Raw genomic sequence first — 19,765 nt, 5'->3', positions numbered from 1 at the left:
GTAGTGGGGGAGGACAAGGGGAGTCATCCACACCTAGGTGAGAATTGCGGAAGTGGTAGTGGGTAGCAATAGGAATCGGTACAACCCCCCCCCCCCCTTCCCCCCCAAAAAGAAAACCTGTTTCTTAGTTACAGGCCTTGAAGGGGAGGGAGCGAACCAGTGGGACTTCACTTTTTGAGCGAAGTTCCGCTTAACTTCTACAGTAGCTATACAAGTGTCCTAGCCATTTGCCACTGAGGAATTCTGCTCTAGTAGTGATTTTTCTTCCTGCCTATCTAACACTCAATGATCCTATTCTACCCACCCTCTGCCTCTCTCCCCATTGCCCAAACTCACAGGGACTGCAATTTTCCACTGCTTCGGTGCTGGCAGCTCATGCCCATACTTCTGGGGTGACGAGGAGGAGACACTTGCTCTTGGTTCCCTTACTAGCTTTCTCAGGCATACAATTGCCAGCTGGATTGGGGATGGACTGCTTACCAAAACTGGCACAGTGGTGGTACTAGCAGCCAAACAGCAACAAGCACAACCAGAGTGCCCCTATCTCTGGGTCCTAGACACATACCAGCCCTCCTGGCTCCCCTGCTTATTATCACCAGCATCCATGTCTTGTCTAGCCATGATTTCAAGTGTAGTCTGCAGGACTTTCATTGTGACAACCCAGTCCTGCTCTTCATTCAATAACGCTTTAAAACCCATTCTTCTGAATTTTCATGAGTTATAAAATATACAATTTTGGTTCAACCCTTCTTTCGCAATTTCACTTTCTTAATTTTTGTAGAGCTGAATAAAAATGCTTTGTAACAAAATTTCAGTACATTTATAATGAGGACAAAAAAAAAAATCTGCGATTTCTAAGCTTTTTTTTCCAGATGAAAAATGTATTTTGGTTACGATAATATTAATGGAAACCTAACTCAGTCCTAACTGATTATGACTAAATGACAGTGGTTACCAATGTCACAGCACTTTATTCCATGCTGTTTGGATATCTTTGGGCCAAAAGGTGTCAAATTTTGGACCGCCTGTCTTTTCTGTACCCTGACCTGGGCCACCCACTGTAGTTGATGATATTCAAACTCCATCCTTTTCAGTTTGGGTAAAATGGAGTGCACTTTGGCATCTTTGGCCTTGGTTGCCAGAAGACCCTATCCCAGCATTGCATTAAAGCCCTGCATGGGCAAAGTACATGTTTGCTTAACTCAACTTTACTGTGGCGGTCAGCCCCTCACAGGCAAAGCAACGTAGTACTACGTAGTACTACGTCGCTAGCCTGTGAGGCTCTAGGGAGCGAGTGCGCACCGCCGGACACCCCCCCCCGCGCGTGTGCCCGGCGGACCCGATGGCACTTGTGATCGTCCGTTACACCGGAAGAAAGGCAGGCGGCTAATGTAAACAAAGCCGTCTGTCATTCTTCCCTGTGTAAGAATGGAGATCAGACGGTTCTACTATGTAGGACCGTTGATCTCTGTTCTTATACTAGTAGCCATGTCCAATCACAGTTAGAATCACGCCCCTAGGATACACTTAACCCCTCCCTCTCCAATACAGTTAACCTCTTCCCTGCCAGTGTAATTTTTACAGTAACAGTGCATATGTATAGCACTGATTACTGCAGTAATGTCACTGGTAACCACAAAAGTGTAAAAAATGTCAGTCAAGGGTCCGATCTGTCCGCCGCAATGTCGCAGTACCGCAAAAAAAATCGCAGCTCGCTGCCATTACTTGTTAAAAAAAAACAACAAAAATGACAAAAATCTTTCCCTTTGTTAGTAAACGCGATAACTTTTGCGCAAACCAATCAAAATACGCTTTTTGCGATTTTTTTTTACCAAACATATGTAGCATAAAACAAATTGGCCAAAAATTTTAAAAAATGTTGATTTTTACATTTTTTGGGGGGGAATTTCATATAAAAAAATGTGAAAAAAATTGTTATTTTTGCAAAATTGACACTATTTTTTTGTTTATAGCGCATGATCAAAAAGTCGCACAGGTGAACAAATACCACCAAAAGAAAGCTCTGTTTGTGGGAAAAAAAGGACGTCAGATTCGTTTAGGTACAGCGTTGCATGACCACGCAATTGTCCATTAAAGTCACGCAGTGCCGAATCGCAAAATAGGCCCTGGTCAGGAAGGGGGTAAAATCTTCCGGGGGTTAAGTGGTTAAAAGGGGCTAATGTATGACCTATTTCCCCCTCCTCCTATGGTAGGTTTATATGCTTCCTTTAGTTGTTAAATGTCATCAGGATGAGACCTGGACACTGCTAGAGGTACCTGCCCACATTCTGCTGCTGGAGATTACATGACTGGCTGTCATGAGACTATGGACCAAAGTGAGTGTTTCAGGGTGTTACATAAATTATATTTCAAAAGCATCTGTTGTTTAGTATGGGGACACTATTTATTTTTTAAAAGACAGCCATAGTTCAGCTTTTGGGCACATTATCTCAGCTAAGCAAGAAAATAGGCCAGTCTGACCTCTAATCCTTCCCTAGACAACATGTGACCAAACATTTGATTATGTGAGCTGCACTGGAGAAATTCTGAAACAGCATGTTCTCCAGGGAAGATAAGTAAGGAAGACCTTTTATTGTTTATTATTCTTCCACCCCCTACCAGTCTATTTATAGAGCTCTAATTTGTTATTTTTTTAGTTTTAATTTGCTTTACATAACATGTCCAACCCGCTTTCCATGATTGAGTAATGATCCACACCCTCCCACCCCTGCACCTTTTTATTGGCCACTGAGAAAGCCCAGAATACTTGGTGGCCAGTAGTAAGCCATAGCTTAGTTGAGGGCTAGAGCTCAGTAACTATTTACATATTAACCTGGGGGTCACTTTAGAAAGTAAGATGAGCTCAAGGGTTCCCTTAAATATTGAAATAATGGCTGAACCATTACATAGTGGAAGTTGGAGGCATGCAGCAGCTAAAAGAAAAGTTTTTTGATTTCTCTGAATGATTTAGGTCTTGCACTTAGTTCGATCATTTTCTCACCTACAAGCTTTATGAGTTCTGCCCCGAAAGACAGCAATACTTTTATGATCTAATTGGTGTCTTGGCACCAGGGTAACACTCACTTCTATTGTGGTAATCACTTTGTAAAAGTTATTTTTCAGCGGCGGCAGGAGCATGGAGACCTCTGTGTCCTTTTTGGCGTGAAAGTCTTTAATCACATTTGAAGTTATCCACACGTACAGTTTCTCTCATTTTGCAATCGTGTCAGGTCTTGTGGTTGTGCTCTTTTTTTCTCTTAATCTTAAAGTTTATCAGAAGCCAAAACTTTTTTTTTTTTTTAGTTTTGAAAAGAGTGGAACTGGTGATTTTCTGGAACTCCCTTGAGATCATTTTTGCTTTCTCTGTCCCCACTCTCTAATCATCCTGATGACCATTGTCAGACTGGAAGTGAGGGAAAATCTAAAATATTGAGTTGTCACTGGAAAATAAAACAAGGGAAATCTTCCTATGGCATTGCAATCTTATTCCATAGGGTTCAATATTGAGTTGGCCCACCCTTTGCAGCTATAACAGCTTCGACTCCTCTGGGAAGGCTGTCCACAAGGTTTAGGAGTGTGTCTATGGGAATGTTTGACCATTCTTCCAGAAGCACATTTGTGAGGTCAGGCACTGATGTTGGAGGAGAAGGCCTGGCTCGCAATCTCCGCTCTAATTCATACCAAAGGTGTTCTATCGGGTTGAGGTCAGGACTGTGTGCAGGCCAGTCAAGTTCCTCCACCCTAAACTTACTCATCCATGTCTTTATGGTCCTTGCTTTGTGCACTGGTGCGCAGTCATGTTTGAACAGGAAGGGGCCATCCCCAAACTGTTCCCACAAAGTTGGAAGGATTAAATTGACCAAAAAGTTTTGGTATGCTTATGCCTTAAGAGTTCCCTTCACTGGAACTAAGGGTCCAAGCCCAAACCCTGAAAAACAACCCCATACCATAATCCCCTCTCCACCAAATGATTTGGACCAGTACAATAAAGCAAGGTCCATAAAGATATGGATTAGCGAGTTTGGGGTGGAGGAACTTGACTAATTTACAATCAAGAGCTGATGGGTAGGGCACCTGATCATGTGACCGCTGCACCAGCCAATTACAACAATCCACCATCTAAATAAAGCACTGCACACTGAAGACATTAAACTCCAGCCAAGGTGTATTGCCAGTTCACAGCTTACTCACACCCAAAGCCACCCCAACATGTTTCACCCACTGCAGGGCTCAATCAATGAGATCATTGCAGTGGTAAAACAAGTGAACTCCGGGGCTTGATTGCAGGGAATCGAGGAGAATACAGGCTGGCCTATGAGAAGTGAAAGGAAATGAGCTTTTCAGCCAATCACAGTGGTCACGTGATCAGGAACTCATCCTCCCATTTTTCAGAATCCCCTTAAAAGCTGTCAGGAGCCAGCAACTAGCAGTTAAGGAAAATATCCTCAGTGAGACACAGATGACAAAAGAAAAAAAACAACACAACAGGGGTTTGGGGGTTATATTTATTCTCTATATAGTCAAAGTTATAGGAAAAATGTTTTGACTTTAGGTATACTTCAAACTATTATAAAGTCATGGTTAAGGTACCCCTATATGTGATAATCAGCCAAGCATCTAGAATTTTAGAAGACAAGGTCAAATATGGCAGCCTACATTTTTCTTTCATGATCAGATCCTGGCTGGATTTACATTGGTCTGTACACATGCAGCGTGCATGGTAAAGAACAAGTGTAGTTGTTTATGTGCCCATGAAGTTTTCCTTTGTCTTTTTATTCTAAACTGCAGCACCTAGTTGTGAACCAACCACATAGGAATGAATGGGATTTCTATTTGATGCGCATTTTCATGCAGCATAACCATATTCGAGTATTATACCGTGTTAGCCATCAATTAATGCAGAAGGTTTGGAGTTTAAGTAATAACCTTTATTGGCTAACCAAAAACCCATCACCGGGCGAAAAAAAAAGGGTTTTCCCATGTAGTGGGACTGTGCCTGCAGTGCACGGGTTACCTGCTCCCTTTTGTCTAGAGGAGAGGAAAAAGGAGATTGACTTACCTAATCCCGCTTATTTCAACCAGGGTGCCTTCAGGGGTCTTCAGGGGTGCCTTGGCAAAATGTCTAGAAATTGCAAAAAAACTGTACACAAGCTAGTAGGCAGATCAAGTGGGTTACATAAAGCTACAAGTTTTTGTTGTGCACCATTACAACTTTCCAGCCGCCTGTGTCCTAAAATATCATCGTCTGATAAGGATGATGTGGGGCACTTGCACAGTATCCTTGTTTGTCCCTCTCCTGCCTCTCTCCATCAGCTCTGGGATCACATTAGCTGAGTGAGGGAAAGAAACTAAGGGAGAAGAGGAACATGGGAATTATAATCAGTACCAGTGTACAAAGGTGTGTTTGCTTTGGAAGAATAATCTCCTATAATGTTGGGCATCCTATGTGTGTTTGGTTGTCGCTGCGTAATCTGCAAAACTATTATTTTCATTTTCAAACTTTAGAATGGGATGCCTCGAGATTGTACAGAATTTTTAAAGGGTGCCTTGACTAAAAAAAAGGTTGAGAAACACTGTCCTAATCCTCCGATGCTCCAAACACAAGACCAGTCCGGCACCCCCACACTCCAGCGGCTTTGAGTTGTGGACTGTTTCTGATGTCATCAAGCCCATAGCATTCTCCACAGACCAGGATCAGTCCACCGCTGGACCATGGGGAGCGCTGTTTTCCAGTGGAAGGAAGGATCGGGTGGGAATAAGCTTTTTTCTCACCCCTAGACAAAACGAACAGTTGACCTGTGCAGTGCGGGCACATCCCCACTGCATAGGAAAACTTTTTTTCCCAGAGATGGGCTTTACGTTAATAAAGATGCAAGACTTTGAGATTCCTGAAATCACTTCATCAGGCTTTGTATAAACCTTCTGCATGCAGGAAAGGGCAGGTTTTCCTGCCTCTAAATGGACAAGTGTGAGCAACAGCTAACAATAAATTTAGACCAGGGATCCAATGCTGCAGTCTTGTGGTTACATCATCCTGCCTCTGCGGTCTTCAGAAAGGGGTCCTGGCCATTGGGCAGCCTATGGGAAATGTTCGTGTTATCCTGGCAGTGACATGGTCACCTGAGGAGGGATTCTCCTACTTTGCAGTTCAGAATAAAGAAGACATGGGATCGGCACATACATCGGTTTAGCTAATGCCTTGTACACACGCAAAGATTGTTGGCCGTGAATTTTCGGCCAACGTACGATCGGCCGATTGTCGGCTTGTTAGTATGATGCTTCCGACAACCGACTGAGACTTTTCGGCCGAATAAAATCTGGTGTACATGCTATAAAATTTTTGTTGGCCGTCAACAGAACGGCCGATTGTTCGTCAGTCAGTACAGATTTCGGCAGACAAATATCAGATGAGCAAGACTGGTCATGCTCAGAGAAGAAAAAACACACGGAAAGTAAACCAGAACATGACATCACTTCTGAAGTTGGTTTTTGTTGGCCGAGAAAATTTGTGTGCAGTCTAGAGCACATTTCAACCAACACAACAACACTGGACAAAAGACGGCCGATCGGTCGGCCGATAATCGTTGCGTGTGTACGAGGCTTAAATGAAATGAGCTCTTAGGTAGCCTTTTTACATTTTTAACCCAATGATTAGGTAAGGGGATGGGTGGGAAGTGAAGAGTGCCCATATTCACAGAGATCAACTTGTCAAAATGTTCTAGCTATTCTCTACAAGTCAATTTTACTTTTCAAGATACACTTCATGTTTTAAATTCTGACATTTTTTTTTCTTCATCTTGTGAGAAGCTTTAAGTAAATTAATTGGAGAACAAATTAGCAGCATTGGGAACAAAAGCCCAGTGTCAACCTTAATGTCTGTTCCTGCAGGCAATGGAAGGTGGTGGTTCCTTTTCTTTTCACCGCGAGTCATTTAAAGCAATAATCACTTCCAACAAATAAACAGAGGCAAATCATTTCTTATTTTTAGCTTCCATTGGCCTGTGTCTTTTTTTTTCTTTACCATTGAAGCTGGCTCACAGAACTTCTTTTATCAAATGAGGAGATTGAATTGGATGTGTATTCTTCCCTCTCGCTGATTTCAAAGCAGATCCCTTCCCTTTATAGAATTATTGTGACAGGCGGCAACTTACCATTGCTGTGGCTTTAATTAACAGAACAAAACTGCTGATTGAATTTGCAAAGCTGAATAGATTTCCTCTGTAATTCTCTCGTTAAAGAATTATTTCAAGGACTGTCTTTTAGCTTGACGTTAGGTAGTCAGGAGTTCAGACTTCTGCTAGACAGAGGCTGATTATATAATGGGTGTTAGATTGTCCATTTTCATAAAATATACACATAGTTAAATATATGTGCTAGCAAAAAACAAGAGGTCAAATCAAGACACAGTGGCAGTTAGCTAAGGATTGGGCTGTTTAGTACCTCTTATAATAAAAGGGAGAGGGGTTGTATTGACCACATCCAATTTCATTTTCAAATTCACTGAAAAATCTCCATACAAAAGGTTTAGATCCTACCATGGTGATCAGTGGGAGTAAAAAGATTACATAGAACCTGGGGTCAGTATGAAGATGAATAATTCCCTAATATTGATATTAGTAGGAGGAATAGTGTCTCATCATTGGTGCCAGTGGAAGGAACTGTGCCTCATCGTTGGTGTTATTGGGAGAAACTTTGCCCCATCGTTAGTGTCAGTGGAAGCAATAGTCTCTCATCATTAGTGTCAGTGGAAGAAATAGTGCCCCATCGTTGATGTCAGAAGGAATAGTGTCCCATCATCGGTGTCATTGGGAGAAACTATGCCCATCACTGGTGTTAGTTGAAGGAATAGTGTCTCACTGTTGGTGTCAGCAGATGGAAATATGCCTCATCATTGGTGTTAGTAAGAGGGATAGTACGTCGTATCAGTGGGAGGAACAGTGCCCAGAGAGCCAGATAAAGTGAAGCAAGGGGTTGGTAGGTCAAAGCAAGATGTGGTAGCACTATTTACCTGGTGATCTTGGCAGTAACACACTCCCTGTCCTACGACAATGCACAGTGTACTGTAGATGTATAGGAGCAGCATTGTTAGCCTTGGCTGTGCTCCTGATTTGGACTACAAGTACCTCCTTCTCTTCTTTTCTATATTAGATAGCAGGGAGGAGGAAAGCCGATAGCACTGTTTAAGATTTCAGTTCAGTACAAAGCAGTGTTAATTTTGTAGATGAAAACATTTTCATCAAAATTTTCATCAGCGCCCTTTTTACCGTGATGAAAACTAAATGAAAATTACACCACATTTTTGTCCACTGTAGAGCCTGTGAGTGCTTCCACTCCTAGCTAGAAAACGAGTCCATAGTGTGCTTAGCAGTTAGCACTATGCAGCATTACAGGCCTCCTCAGATGACTGTTCAGAGCAGAGCTGTGCATTACAGTCCTCCCGACTCATGATCATCCAGAGCAGAGCACTGTGAGTGTGTACATTACAGGCTTAAACTCAAACCACTGTCCAAAGCACTGGGTCCATTATAGGCCTCCTCAGACCACCGTCCACAGGACTGTGTGCATTACAGGCCTCCTCAGACCACTGTCCAGAGCACTGCGTGCAATCCATTACAAGCCTCCTTCTCAGACTGTATATGTCCAGAGCAATGCGTGCAATGAAGGCCTCCTCAAACCACTGTCCAGAGCACTCTGCAGTATTACAGGCCTCCTCAGATCACCGTCCGGAGCACTGTGCAGCATTACAGTCCTCCTCAGACCAATGTCCAGAGCACTGTGCGCATTACAGGCCTCCTCAGACCACCGTTCAGAGTACTGTGCAGTGTTACAGGCCTTCTCTGGCCACTGTGCATTACAGGCCTCCTCAGACCATCCAGAGCAGCTATATCTGTATCTGTGAGTTTGTTCAAACCTGAATACCATAAATAATACCATGATATTATATTTTTTTTACTCCAGGAGTATATAGTGAGTTTTGAAATTCTAGAGAAATGCTTAAATATTGCATTACAATTTAACTAAACCCATTAGATTTTGTTAGACTAAAATGTACTGGAGATTTTAGTAGACTAAATACGACTAAAACAATTGCAGATAACTACTGTACAATAGGACTAAAAAATAATGGTATTTTGGTCAAAAGACTATGACTATGAAAATTTTTAATGTGCATTGACACGCATTTTGCATTGGGGTTGAGTTTTCTAATTTAACATTTTAAAAATTGAGTTTGCAAAGTATGGACTGGTAAAGACATTCTTTGGGTCTTCCCACTGTAAGCTGAGGAACAGGTAGCAGGTGCAAAGCTCCCTGGGATAAGTAGTCTTTTAGGCACAGATACCAAATCCAGTGAGGTAGTGACAAACAGTGCGGTGTTTATTGGTGCTATATACAAATCTATATACAGGTGCTGTACAGTGCTTTAAGAAAAAAAAACAAGCAGGAGAAATAATAACAAAACAAAAACCTAGCCGTGTCCCGGCACTTACTATACAAAATGCAGGCCCTCACTAACAGGCTGAACAAGCCTACAACTTGTCAGCTTCCAAAGACACAATCTGATGAGTTTACTGACCTTCTGCTCTCATAGACGAACCTTGTCTGATTTCCCAGGCTGAGAGAGCGCTGGCTGTCTGTCTCAGGTGAGTTTAAATTGGCCTGGGGAAGAGGACCAATATCCAAACTGGATCATGGATCAGAGATCTCTAAAGGTGTATGAGAGATGCCTGGGGGATGTATAAACCCCGAACAGGACTTTTCCTGGCTCTCTCTGGGACACTCTGCTACACCACTAACTGCCTGGTCTACAGTTCCTTCTCCCTGCAGTCATACATTTATATTAGAATTTCTCAATAGATATAATGCTGCTTATCTTTATTTTGAACAGGTAAAGGGGTCCCAGGAGTTTATTGCAGAGTCCCATGGGTTAATGAAAAATATTATTTTGCCCTTTTATATGCATTGGGGGCCATATATTTTCACACAGGTTATTGCCTTTATGTACTTTATATGTATGTATTTATATTTCCATTTATTTGTCATTTGTTGTTTGAACTTTTTTGTTTTTTTTGTTTTTTTTTGTTTCTTGTCCTAATATTGCTTTCATGTCCATATGCTTTCTCAGTGTTATGCCTGGTTACCGATTAAGCAATTTTTATTTTTAATTAGCACAATTGTATGATTGCTTGTTGGGTAGGTGGAGCTTTTTGCACTATACAGTATATATTTTGTATCTCACTTCATTATTTTGCTGTGATCAAGGCGGTTGGCCGAAACATGTTAGCCTTCCTGTATGCTCTTTTCATGCAACTAATACATTTTCTATACAGATTTGTAGTTGCCAGCTTACTTACTGGATTAGATTACAGAAGTGCATTAAAAATGAAAAATACCCAGACCTGAATTATGGCCCACTTATCTTTTCAGTTTTATCACAGAAATGAATACAGATCTAGAATCAGATATATTCAGCAGTTCTAGCATCAGAAATGTGTCCTCCTGCCTGGGGCAGATTGATGACACCATCTCAGAGCGTAAAAGGGACATGAACTCCAAAAATGAAGATTTGCTATGTTAGGGAATATTTAGAAATGTTAATTCTGCATAAGCAGTATTCTGAAAAATTAACCTTTACTTTGAATTCCTACTGAAAAATAGCAGTACTCTTCCTGGTATATGATGGTGTATAGGCACACCTGTTCTGTATAGCTGTAAATCTGCAGTGTGGAAATGATATAAGGCACTGCTGCCTCTGACCTCTGGTCTCATAAGATCTAGAGTGCGGGCTGGTTTACACTTGAATTGCACAGGAACATAGTCTGCATTTCTGTGTGATTCCTATAGGACTGTGGTGCAGTGCAATTTTCAGGCCATTTATTTGATGAATGAATGAGTTGTCTTGATACAACGTACAATAATATATGTGTTATTGACCCAATAAAGCACACTACACAACACATATTATGTGCTTTGTGGTGTGGAGCAGTTCATTGCTGTACAGTACATTGGGGTCCCATTCACAATGAGTATTATTACAAAGCACCACACATAGAGCAGAAGCAGTAATATGTGTTGTGTTAAAGGGACCATCCAAAATGAAAGAGTTGCCTTAACAATGCCTTTATGAACTAAAAAAATGCAACAGACAAATAAAATGCACATGGCCCTTTTTTTTTAGCAACGCAGCACAATGCACAGTATGTGCCTAGTTGTGCACTGCGGTGCATTGCTGTATTGGGGTGCACTGTGTTGGGGTGCCGTTTACTAAAAATGTGAACAATAGAAAAATGTGTTGTTTTGTTAAGTTAATAATTCTGTTTCATCATATTTATTCGAATGATTCGTTTTCAAAATTTGTTTTGTTTATGCGGAATCGTTTTGTATATCCCAATTCCTTTAGTATATTCATTGTTTCTATTTTGGAAGCTAATTTAAAAGATTGGCTATATTTGTTTTAACATGTTAATTCATTTTTTTGTAACATTACTAAAGCCTAGTACACACGCAACAATTATCGGCCGACCGATCGTCCGTCTTTTGTCCAGAGTGGTGTTTTGTTGGTTGGAATGTAGACTGCACACGAATTTTCTCGCCCGACAAAATTCTACTTCAGAAGTGATGTCATGTGTTGGTTTGCTTTCTTTGTGTTCTTTCTTCTCTGAGCATGCCCAGACTTGCTCATAGGATTTTTCCCTGTCGAAATCTGTACTGACTGTACGAAAATCGGCCGTGTTTTGACGGCCAACAAAAATTTTATAGCCTGCACACCAGATTTTTTTCGGCCGAAAAGTCTGAGTCGGTTGTCGGAAGCATCATACTAACAAGCCGAAAATCGGCAGATGGGTCGTCGGACGAAAATTCCCATCCAATTTTCGACGCGTGTGTACAAGGCTTTATGCACTCTTTTTGGGTTGGATGGAGGTGGATCCATTAGATTCTCTGAATCATAACATAACGAATTGAATTAAATTAATTTTGAATTAATTCATTATGTTATGATTTGGAGATTCTGATGGCTCTACCTCAATCCAACCCAAACTAGGAATCATCATCTTATTTCACTTTTATACCTTACTGTATTTATTGCAATATGTTTGCATTTCATATGTAGTTCATTTTTTATAATAATGAAAAATGTTATTGCAACATAAAAACTACATTAATCTGAATCAATTTGGATCATTTGTTAAGTTGTTAGCTTTATTCAGATTCTTTATATAATAACATAAGGTCCGAATGAAATAAATGAATATTTTGTTGTTTCGTTATACTATAATTCAGATTTCTTGAAATTTGTTAATATTGTAATAATAAAGTTTTTGCTTTCCATTACTTTCAACAAATGTCTAAACTTTTTAAATTGTTTTGGTTGTTTTTAGATTCTCTCTATGGGGATGATGACTGAATATTATCACTACTTCTTTACAACAATGGTAAGAGTCAAAGTTGAATAATACTGCCGTAACATTATGTTTTTATTTAATCATTTTATTTTTGTATGTGAAGAAAAGCAGCGGAGTCAAGCAGGCTTATACAGCATGGAGCTGCAGATTGTATGAGTACACAGGAGTTCACATTGTATGTTCTTGTTGAGTTGAATTGTGCTCAACATATCTTGTACAGACTTCAAAATCTCTGCATGAAGCGGAACCCTAGAGGATAAGTTCACTTTCTAACAAAGGGTACTTATCCTTTTTGTCTTCCAACTTAAACAACCTTTCTTACTCTTTCCCCCGTTGCATACTTACTTTTATTTTTCATCTGAGGCCTTTAGAGTTGGTTAACATGCCCAGCCAAAATGTGCTGAGGACACCCCCATGCAGTAGATCTCCATAGGCTTCTAGGGGACTGTCTCTAAAGCTATGTTACACAGCCTTGTAGAAGTCTATGAGAAGCTTCTGCTCTAAAATGGAGAATGCACAGAAGATATTACTCAAAGGATATAAACAAATTCTGCTAGATACAGGTAAATATGCATTTGGAGAGGGGAGGTTGAGGTACTTTAGGTTTTAAGAGGAGATAATCACACTTTGTGTGAAAGTGTATTTATCCTTTAAAGAGACATTTAGAGGACATGAGTGTTCACAATAAATGATGAGGGGTTCTTATTTTGTTTGCCATAGTTAAATAGTGCCAACTTCATAGGCAGTGCTTTAGAGAGTACATGGAACCATCGGTCCTGCTTCTTGAAGGAGGTTACAATCAAATGTCTCCACTATAAGCAGGAAATTACCGATGGCACTTGGCTATGCAACGGCTTTCATTGTCAATTATATTTTTCTACTTCCAGCAAAAACACCGTGGTATGTTAGGGCCTAGGGAGTTGGAGCACTGAAGGGGGCCAGGAGGTCCTACTATCCACCACTCCCAGAAGCTGAATTGCAGAGCTAGTATCTTTGCATGGGACTCTCAATTTGGCACAGCACTACTGTATGAACATAATCTTCAGTTGTCTATCCTGTGTTTGGTTGCAAAGGTAAATGTGAAGGCATGGTCTCTGTAGAACACAAGTTCAGGATTAGATAAAAGTCCCCCCTAGGCCCTAAACTAATCTAAATAAAACCTCCCCAGCCAAGGCGCCCACTTAGCTCTTTCCTCCATCATCATCCTCCATTGTTACTTACACCTTCTCTTCAGAAACCTTCTCCATGCTGCCCACACCTGCACAGAAACTTCCCATGAAACTGAATGAGGTCTTATTCTAATGACATGGGTACGGCCATTTAAGTTGAGGAACAGCCAGCACTGACAATAATTCTGAATAGAGGGTTTAAACATTGAGAAAGTCTCCATTGCAGAAAGGTAGGTGGACTTGGGGAGTTTTATATTTCAACCTGAACTTATCCTTTAATGGGTTTTCTGAATAGATCAGCCTTCCTTGATGTGTTTTAACGCAAAGGAACCTTTTAAATGTTTACCTCTTAATGAACCCCTGGAAAAAATTATTATGTCTACAATCAATGAGACATTAGCATGAACAGTATGTTGTATATATAGGAATAAATAAAAGAACAAAGAATGTGGTGTGCTTAGGTCTTTTGACACCTGGGCTTTTATATACAACAATATTAATTTTAGTAATAAAAATGAATGTAGTGACACTGTTTACCCCCCAGAGGGGCTGTTGGAAAAAATACAGGTCTCCCTTACCTGTTCAGTGGCTGCCAGGCCAGGTACCAGTTCCAGAGTGCGCCAACAAAATTCAGGTTCACTCAATACAATAGTGTATTTTTGAAGATTTATTGTAGTACTTGAGCACAGGCAGGTAGCGGGATAAAGGTGCAGCATACTCCCAAAAAAACAAAAAAACACACTCAGATATTAGAGGACAAATTCTCAAGCAAAGTTCTGTTCCAACAGTGTTTAATCCTTCAGTAGCTGCCTCCAATATTACTGGAAGTAGAGGGGACAACCAGCCAATATGTGACTCTATGCAAGCAATCACAATCTTTGTATCAACTTCTGGTGTCTAATCCTCAAGGTACTTGCATACCTGGAGCTCTTAGGCGAAAGGTCCCTCACAATGTCCAGAGGCAGCTCTCCAATTAGCTCACCTGTATTACTTGCCAGAGAAAGGATTACCTCTTCAGCATCAGCTTCTACAGGGGATGTCTTCCAGGAGAATTCTCTCAATTTACATTGATTTTAATCCTTATGCTACTAACATTTGGAAATAGATAAGAAAGTATGGTATATTCTATTTATGCATTTTAAACTTTTTTTTTCCATTTTTTCATTTTTTCAGTTACTTCCTGGCGTTCAGGCCTAGACAAATTATGTCATACATCCCAGGAGTCTTCATGAATGGAGACAGGGTTTTCTCAGCTAAGCACACCCTCCTGTCTGCATGCCTGAGCTAACGGCAGATGGATTCCAGGAAGTAAATGCTACATGAATCATCTGCTCTTACTCAAGGTGGCCACAGGCAAAAATGCTAGGGGGGCATTTTTCAAAGTAGTTCCACAGCAAAATAAAATATGAAGCCATGAATAGATGGACGAGTTTGCCTTGAATGGTAAAAACAAAATAAATAGTGTTTTTGGTTTGTGGAGCTCAAATGCTGTGTAGTTCCGCTTTAAGTCCCAATCCCTTCAAGGCCCTCAGCCAGGCACATGCTGAGGCCTAGCAGCAACAGCTCTTCTGTAACACATGCTGCCTTTCAAGCACGAAGCCCCAGAGAGAGAGCCCTGATCAGGCCCAAAAAATACAGACATAGCATACAAGACACATCCCACAAGTATATAAAAAAAACCCCACTTAGAAAATATCTTATATAACCAAAAAGGATATTTATAATTTATAGTTTCAGATTAGCCTACTCCACTAGTGGGGGACATAGACTCAATCCAGTGTGACCAGATGACATCAAACTTCCTCATTGAGTTTCTTAAAAAATATGTGTGTTTTTCAAAAGAAAAAACCCTATTAAGACCAAAATGCAATCAGACAGAGTGGGAGGATATGGAGAGGTCCACCTAAGGGCAACAAAAATAGAGCGCAAAATAGTATTTGAAATAGAAAAAGTATAAAGAGTGGGATCAAGTTAGCCCAATAGGCATATAAGTGGCTCAACAAGAATATTTACATCGAAAAGCCCATTAAGTGTGCCAGCCACCTTCTCCCAATATCTCTTGAGGTTGGGGCACCACCACAAAAGATGTATAAGAGTACATGATTTGCCACATCTGGCACATCTGGCTCAGACCTATAGAATGCAAAAATTCTGGGGTTCTATATACCTTGTGGAGAATAAAAATCTGGGTTAATCTGTGTGATGGAAAGAGAGAGGTAAGAAGGAGGGACCAAAAAATCTCTTCCCAAACCTCCTCAGAGATAGGACCAAAATCCTGTTCCCATCGTGCCCTGGAACGAATAGGAAAGCTCAAAAAAACATATCTAATAGGTCAGTATATGTTACAGAGTTCATGTAGATTAAGTGGAGCATTAGGAATTTCCCGATCTGTCAATGAGAGAACCAGAAAATGAATAGCATCCAGGTAGGCAGAGAGCTCCATTGAGGTGTAGTCAACCCTGGAGGTATATAGATCCTGATAGTAAAACTGAAATATCAATACAATAAAGTCTGGGTGTTTATCTCTCCCTCTCCATTCTTCAATGCAGAAGCATGAGTAGGATTAGATTGGGACTTCACTACCCAGGCCAGCAACCTATAAGTTTCCTCCCCCTCCGCCTAAATCAGCCTCCTCTGGAAAAAATGTTTGTTCCTGGCTCTAACCTCCAGCAGCTCATTTAACCTTCTCTGCGTGGATAGCCATTCAAGTTGGTTGTCTAGGGTAGAATCTAGAATATATTTGGTTTCGCCATAGCGGGCCCCACCTTTGCGAGCTCCAGTTCCCTACGGGAAGCAGTTTTAATGGCGCTAATTTTCCCTGGGGAAGAGATCCAGCCAAAAGGGATTCAATCGCCAAGGAATATTGGATTCCAGGTGCCCTGATATTAGAACTACAAGTTTTAGCAAAAACATTTACATGCACTTACCAACCTTTCGCTGTACTATTAATTTATTATTTAACATTCAAAAATACCCACGTCTATAGAACAATATCTGCAAAGTTTTGGTGCAGCTCTTTAAATCTCAAATAAACTTATGCAATATACCCTTTTCATCTGCTAACTGGGAAATAACTATTCATTATTATTGTGACATTTCATTATATTAGGCGTGAAATTTTCAGTTTGGGTGCACCGAGTTCTTAATCATGATTTAATGACTCCAATTCCTTATGACTCACTCTAATTATTGGACTCCTTATGTCCCCCTTGTAATTCTATTACAGTTTTCACTGCTTAGTTTCCATATAGTAAAGAGTAAGGGAGCCAAAGCATATAACGAGCTCCCTTCTGGGATTAAAGCGCTGAGCCTTAATTCAATTCATTTTCTCATTCCCGGCTTTAGTGAAATAACTTTGAGCTATGACGCTGCGTTAATAGCCTTCGCCTCCTCCGTCTGAAGCAAAATCCTTCTATGTGCTCTAAGACATTTCTAACTTAAAAGTATCTAAACCTCATAAAAAAACGGAAATACAGTATGTGAAAGTGGCAGGTCTGCCAGTCAGACTCACAGCTGAAATACATTAAGCTTCAAACCATTTGTAGTTTTTGTTTAAGGAAACCTGTACTAAGAATATGGAGACCACCAATGGTGACTTTTTGAAAATGCTTTTTTCTCTGGCTGTTATGTTGGGTCCAGTGCCTGTAATATGTTCCAAAGATCTTGGAAAAAACATGCAGATCATGAGTTCTGACATCATTTTGACTTTTTGCTTTGGCTCTTGACTTTCTAAAAAGCCAGATTGCGGAGAAAGAAGACTGATGAAATGCTCTCTCTGCCTGCAGCAGACTGATGTCATCTAGTTAGCCTAAGTAAAGTCAATGACTAGATCTCAAAGGTTGCTTTTTACTGATAAAAGGGGAAGCTTCTTTGAATAATTGTGTTGTTGATGTTCAAATGTTTAAGGCAGGTGTGAATAAATGCCTTAAAAGAAGACTGTATATACTTTATATAAACTATTTATTTTTATCAATTTACAAAATGCAAAGTGAGCGAACAGAAGAAAAATCTAAATCAAATCAATATTTGGTGTTACCACCCTTTGGCTTCAAACCAGCATCAATTCTTCTAGGTTCACTTGCACACCGTTTTTAAAGGAGCTTGGCAGGTAGGTTGTTCCAAACATCTTAACGAACTAACCACAGATATTTTGTGTATAAAAAATAAAAGGTGTAAATACCGCGCTAACCACAAAACTAAAGCTGCCAGCACTAACAACTGACAAAAAGATTGGTTAAAAGAATAAAAAAATATAAAGTGCAGCGCTTTAAGAAGAAGAATGAACCCAAAACTGTTCATATATCAAGTGCATAACATTGAAAGGGCTATATATTGAAGTGAATAAATATGAAAACTCCCCTATTCAGAAATGGATAATTTAAAGTCCATTATTGAAATGTCCCATAAATTCAATCCATGGGTGAAAAAAATGGTCACTAGTGACAAAAAAGTCTTAATATCTAAAGTCCAAATAAAAGAGTAGAAATCTTGTTCTCCATTGTAATAGTAAATATATGTGCTTACCAGAGCAAGTGGACTTACACTACCATAAAGCAAGCAAGTCACTTAAGGCTCTTTCACACGGTCCGGATCCGCGCTGCTCAGCTCCCCGTTGAGCCGGCGGATGACAGCTCCGTCTCCGCTTGCAGTGCGGAGAAGGAGGTGTTACAGCCCCCGCTGCTCTCTATGGGGAATCGGATGAGAGCGGACCGCCTGTCCGCTCTCATCCGATCCCATCTGATCCGATCCGATCCCCAGGACGGATGGAAAATAGGGTTTCTATCCGTCCGGATTTCACGGACAGGATCGGATGCGGATGGCAGCGGGTGTCAGCTGACATGTCACCGCTGATATCCGCTGCTCCATAGGGCTGAATGGGGCATCCGATCAGATCCGCCTAAAAAACTGACAGGCGGATCTGATCGGACCGCCTGTGTGAAAGAGCCCTTAGGCTTCAAGGTTAATTTCAGGTGTCTTTGAAGAAGATGTCATCTGGTTCTGTTTCCTGAATCCTCCACCGGGGGGCAGAAGAGAGGAACTCCTCATCCAGACCAGATTGTAATGAGTGACATAAAAAGAAAATATATATAGAGTGATACCGCCTATGATGAAGTATCACATAAAACATGCGCACATTATCACCCACAAATTGTGAATAGTGGAATGTGGAACATTCACAAAGGTGCACTGACCAGGGAGAGATAAAGTGACCAAACAAGCCCGTCACCAGGTATAGAGATTAAATATGCATTTACCAGAAAGCAAAAAATAAAAAACAACCGGAAGGATAATTGTCCTGAAAAGATGCTAAAATCCACCAGTAACGTATGAGTCCCGTCACCAAAGGGAAAATCCTGGTATAGTATACGCTTACTAGATAGCGTGGGCCTATGATACTATACAGCATATAGGCTAAGCAGGCATTATATAAATATCCATAAAGGCTGAGCAGGTATTATATGAATATCCTCCACATGTAAAAGAATAGGACCCATAAAGGGGTGATCAACTAGATAAAGTGGTGTGCCATCACCATATGAAGTATAGTCTTAAACACTCTTACCAAAAATGATGGGCCCTTAATACTATACAGTAGACAGGTCAACAGAGCATAGCAGGAAAGATGTATATGGATTCCTCTTAAACCAGCTGTTCACAGGAGAAATATTGAAGATCTTGCAGGCACAAGTGGATGTGGAAAGATGAACTCCACGTTCAATGACCATGTAAGCAAGCCAAACGAAATCACATAGTGTAAAACTGCTTATTACGTTTTATTAAAAAAAGGACATGTACTTACAGACATCCACAAGTATACAGCATGATAGGTTCAAATTAGGCCAATATGATGTATCCTGACATGTTTCGCTTCACCAAGCATTATCAAAGGATTCAGCCATATTTTGTGTATGTAGGCTGCCTCAAATCATTCTGTCTCTTCATGTAATCCCAGACAGACATAATGATGGTGAGATCAGGGCTCTGTGGAGGCCAAACCATCACTTCCAGGACTCCTTGTTCTTCTGTAGGCTGAAGATAGGTCCTAATGACATTGGCTGTATGTTTGGGGTTGTTGTTCTGCTGAAGAATACATTTTGGTCCAATAACACGCCTTCCTGATGGTATGGCATGATGGATAGCTTGTATTTCTCATCTTTGAGGACAATATTGGATCCAGCAATGTGCTCACCAAGC

General features: G+C 40.7%; 1 protein-coding gene across 4 annotated transcripts in view; it reads left to right on the top strand.

Moving 5' to 3' along the window:
• Positions 1-19,765, top strand: part of GRIK1 (glutamate ionotropic receptor kainate type subunit 1) — a 691,364-nt gene that overhangs the window by 430,970 nt on the left and 240,629 nt on the right. For all 4 annotated transcript variants that reach the window (XM_082246622.1, XM_082246620.1, XM_082246623.1 and 1 more), the window contains exon 5: positions 12,378-12,431. In XM_082246622.1, coding sequence (XP_082102748.1) covers positions 12,378-12,431 — 54 coding nt within the window. The remainder of the gene's footprint in view (positions 1-12,377; positions 12,432-19,765) is intronic.

The sequence above is a fragment of the Pelophylax lessonae genome, assembly GCF_965119305.1.
Source record: "Pelophylax lessonae genome assembly, chromosome: 2".
NCBI classification, from domain to species: domain Eukaryota; kingdom Metazoa; phylum Chordata; class Amphibia; order Anura; family Ranidae; genus Pelophylax; species Pelophylax lessonae.
This window is presented reverse-complemented; position numbering and strand designations above follow the sequence as displayed.